This window comes from Nicotiana sylvestris, chromosome 3, assembly GCF_000393655.2.
Source record: "Nicotiana sylvestris chromosome 3, ASM39365v2, whole genome shotgun sequence".
In the NCBI taxonomy this organism is placed as follows: Eukaryota; Viridiplantae; Streptophyta; class Magnoliopsida; order Solanales; family Solanaceae; genus Nicotiana; species Nicotiana sylvestris.
Genome location: NC_091059.1, coordinates 159,208,942 through 159,212,356, shown reverse-complemented (window position 1 = coordinate 159,212,356; position 3,415 = coordinate 159,208,942). Strand labels below are relative to the sequence as shown.

Sequence of the window (3,415 nt, the reverse complement as noted above, 5' to 3'; positions counted from 1 at the left end):
AGGACTTGGACTTACAAATCAATACCTCACCTCACAAGCTGTTGGATTGCTAAAGAGAACAGAGTCGAGGGCCCAAAACAACCCTAACTAAGTTTGAGCAACACAAATGACTCCGAGAAGCCACTCGATGATTGTTTAGTCAACACAAGAGTCTAAAGGTCACAACTAGCACCATTCTTTACAAATCAACATGTTTCTAACCATAAGGTCAAAGGTAACTGTGTTAAGCCCAAGTGAAGCTTGACTGAGATACTTTTATTCATTACTACTATTTACACAAAAACCTAAAGAAAACAGACTCAAACCCTTAAGAAGGTTGTCATGCATCGGGAAGAGCCACCCTCCACCTTTGGAAAGAGCTGTGATATTAAGAAAACCAAAGGCTTATTGATCACGAAGCTAAGAACTCAAAAAGAAGCTACTAACGAAAGTAAAAAAGCTAAGTTATTAAGTGAAAATAACATAAGAAGTTATAAAGTAAACTACAAAAAGTAAAATGAATATGTACAATAGTGAAAAGAAACGAATATATACAACATGGGAGTGAATATATACATGGAATGGTAAAGTTATATACATACCAAAGTGAAAAATAACGATAAGTAAAAACAAAGAAAAATAGTATCATAATTATTACAAACCAGTCATCAAATCAAAAGTAGGACTACCCCCCCCCCCAATAAAAGCTAGCATTGTCCTCAATGCTAAAAGCAAAAATAAGATCAAGAAGGGATGGAGAGTAGAAAAAACTTCCTATGTGGTTTGCATTGGGTCCTGCACATCAATGAGGTCAGCTCCCTCTAGATTCTTTATTTATATCTCCAAGACATCAGATAGGGGTACCACAAATCCTCTCATAGGCTCTCTATCAGCCTCCTGCTATAGTGCTTGTGCCTCCTGAGCTACTGGAACTTGCTCCTCCAAAAGTAAGTCTAGTGGGATGTCTACAGCTGATGTAATCTTCTCTACCTCCTTCCTCAACAACTTTACTGACTCCTTTGAGGCCCCAATCTTCTTTATCTTCTTCATTTGTTTGCCCAGGTCATTGATTGTTTTTCCCTGTGCATCTAAAGCCTTCAGGATAGTCTCTTGGTTGCCTAGGAGCTTCTTCTAGTTGTCCAGAAGCTTCTTCAATGAATCCTCCAGTGATGGAGGTACCTGAAGCTGTGCCAGAGATGCATGAGCTGTGACTGCACTGAATAAGACAAAAAGCTTTGATGTAGCTACCTGCATCCAGTTGTTGATACTGCATAAAGTCTGATTAACCCGCAGTGTAGTTACAGGGTAAGCTGAGGTGGAGGGCATAGACAATGGTGCTGTGACAGAAGGGTCAGATAATGGAGGTGGCATAGCAGCAGAAGAACCTTTAGCTGTGGAAGGCTTGGAACTAGTGGCCACTAATCTTGGCTCTTCATATTGGCCAGCAGAGGTAGTGGCTTTGCCTTTGGACTTGGGGTTATCTGCTCCCTGAAGGATGTACCAAGAGAAGGGTCTTTTTAGCTTCATCTTTGTGTCAAAACTCCTCCCTTCTACCTCTAGATCCTCCAAATACATGGTGAGGAAGTTGGGGTAGGGGTATGATCCTTCATCCTTCCCGACAGCTTTGGTGATGATTCTTGACATGAGATTTCCCACATTTATCAGGAACCCTGCCATAATAGAAGCCACAATGATCGCCTGGGAGACTGGATATCACTGTCATGCTGGGCTGGGTCTAGCCAGCTATAGACAAATGTATACCACCCTTTCGCTTTAAAGCTCAGAATATTTCTAGCTATATGGACCCCAGGTGTATGCCAAGCCAGTGTAGTCCCGAGAATGGCTATCACCTCTGCAAGCCATGGACGGGCTGCTTCATCTAACGCCACCTTCTCCAAGTACAAGGATTCATCTACATCATCAAACCCGACATATGCATTAAGCGTCTTGCCATCAAATCTGATCTTCCGATTCCACACCGTAGTCACATAGGTGCCTTTTTTTATGTGGGCCACGTTGGCGTAGAATTCTTTGACTAAATATTCATTGGCCTCCGGCAGTTTGCTCGAAAAGAATTTCCACCCCACTATTTCATCAAATTGCCTCTTCACATTGGAATTTTGGGGTAGAAGATCCCTTTCTATGAATTGCCTCTCAAGGGTGAGCGACCTCTGCGGCCACCATTCCCGAAATTTATGATAGGCTTTTTCATCCCCCGAATATCAGCTAGAGTCTATCCAATTTCCTTTTTCCTTCTTTGGAGCACCGCAAGGGTAGTATCTACCTGCACGTTAGTTAATTACGAAGAAAGAATAATAGGTAAAGTTGAACAAGGGCCCAAGAATTCATACCTGAGGTATGAAGGTAAAGGCATCAACTCCATTACGGGAGGTTTCTCGATTGAGGGCTTTGATGGTAGAGTCTTTCTGTTCTCAAGGTCCAAGGAAAGTTTCTGGGGCTCATATGTATAAGAAACCATTCCTTGCAAAGCATTGACATATTCTACCAAGCCTTCATCCTCAGTCAAATCATGGCTCAACAATATAACTTCTAAAGGGTCCTCCACATTTATCATGGCACTGGTGTCTTCAATAATCACCTCGGTCACAAGATCCACAAAGGAACATACTTCGTTGCTATTGGGGTTGCCTCATTGAATTGCAGACATGGAAAACAACTTTTTCATCACCTACCTAGAAGGTGAGCTCCCCTGCTTCCACATCAACCAAAGCCTTCTCTGTATCTAGGAAAGGTCTCCCTAGTATGATCGTCACCTCATAGTCAACCTCGCAGTCCAGAATCACAAAATTCGCGGAAAGTATAAACTTGTCGACCCGCACAAACACATTATCTATAGTACCCAATGACCTCTTCATTGTCCTATTTGCCATCTGTAACCTCATGGATGTGGGACTTGGTTGCCCAATCCCTAATGTCTTAAACATAGAATATGACATCAAGTTAATGCTTGCCCATAAATCGCACAAAGCTTTGGCGAAATCGACACTACCAATAGTGTAGGGGATTGTAAAAGCACCGGGGTCTTCTAACTTTGGGGCTATGGAATGTACAATGGCACTCACTTGGTGCGTCCTCTTGATTGTTTCACAATTCATGGATCTCTTATTTGTTACCAAGTCTTTCATAAACTTGGCATATCCTGGCATTTGTTCTAAAGCTTCCACCAAAGGTACATTTATCGACAAACTCTTCATCATATCAATAAATTTCTTGAACTGGTTCTCATGGTTCTATTTTGCAAGCCTTTGAGGGTATGGTAGAGGAGGCCTTGGCAAATGAGCCTTGTCTTGGTCACTATCATTTATGCTATGTCTATCACATGTTCCCAAACGGGTTCACATAATTTTGTGTTTCCTCCACGTTTTCATCTATGTCAATTCTCACTTCTTCATTCACAATATCATCACTCACTTGC

General features: G+C 41.9%; 1 protein-coding gene across 1 annotated transcript; it reads right to left on the bottom strand.

Moving 5' to 3' along the window:
• Positions 1-2,672: 2,672 nt before the first annotated feature.
• LOC104248127 (uncharacterized) lies at positions 2,673-3,194 on the bottom strand. Its single transcript, XM_009804324.1, has one exon. The coding sequence runs from the start codon at positions 3,192-3,194 to the stop codon at positions 2,673-2,675; it is 522 nt and encodes a 173-aa protein (XP_009802626.1).
• Positions 3,195-3,415: the final 221 nt, after the last annotated feature.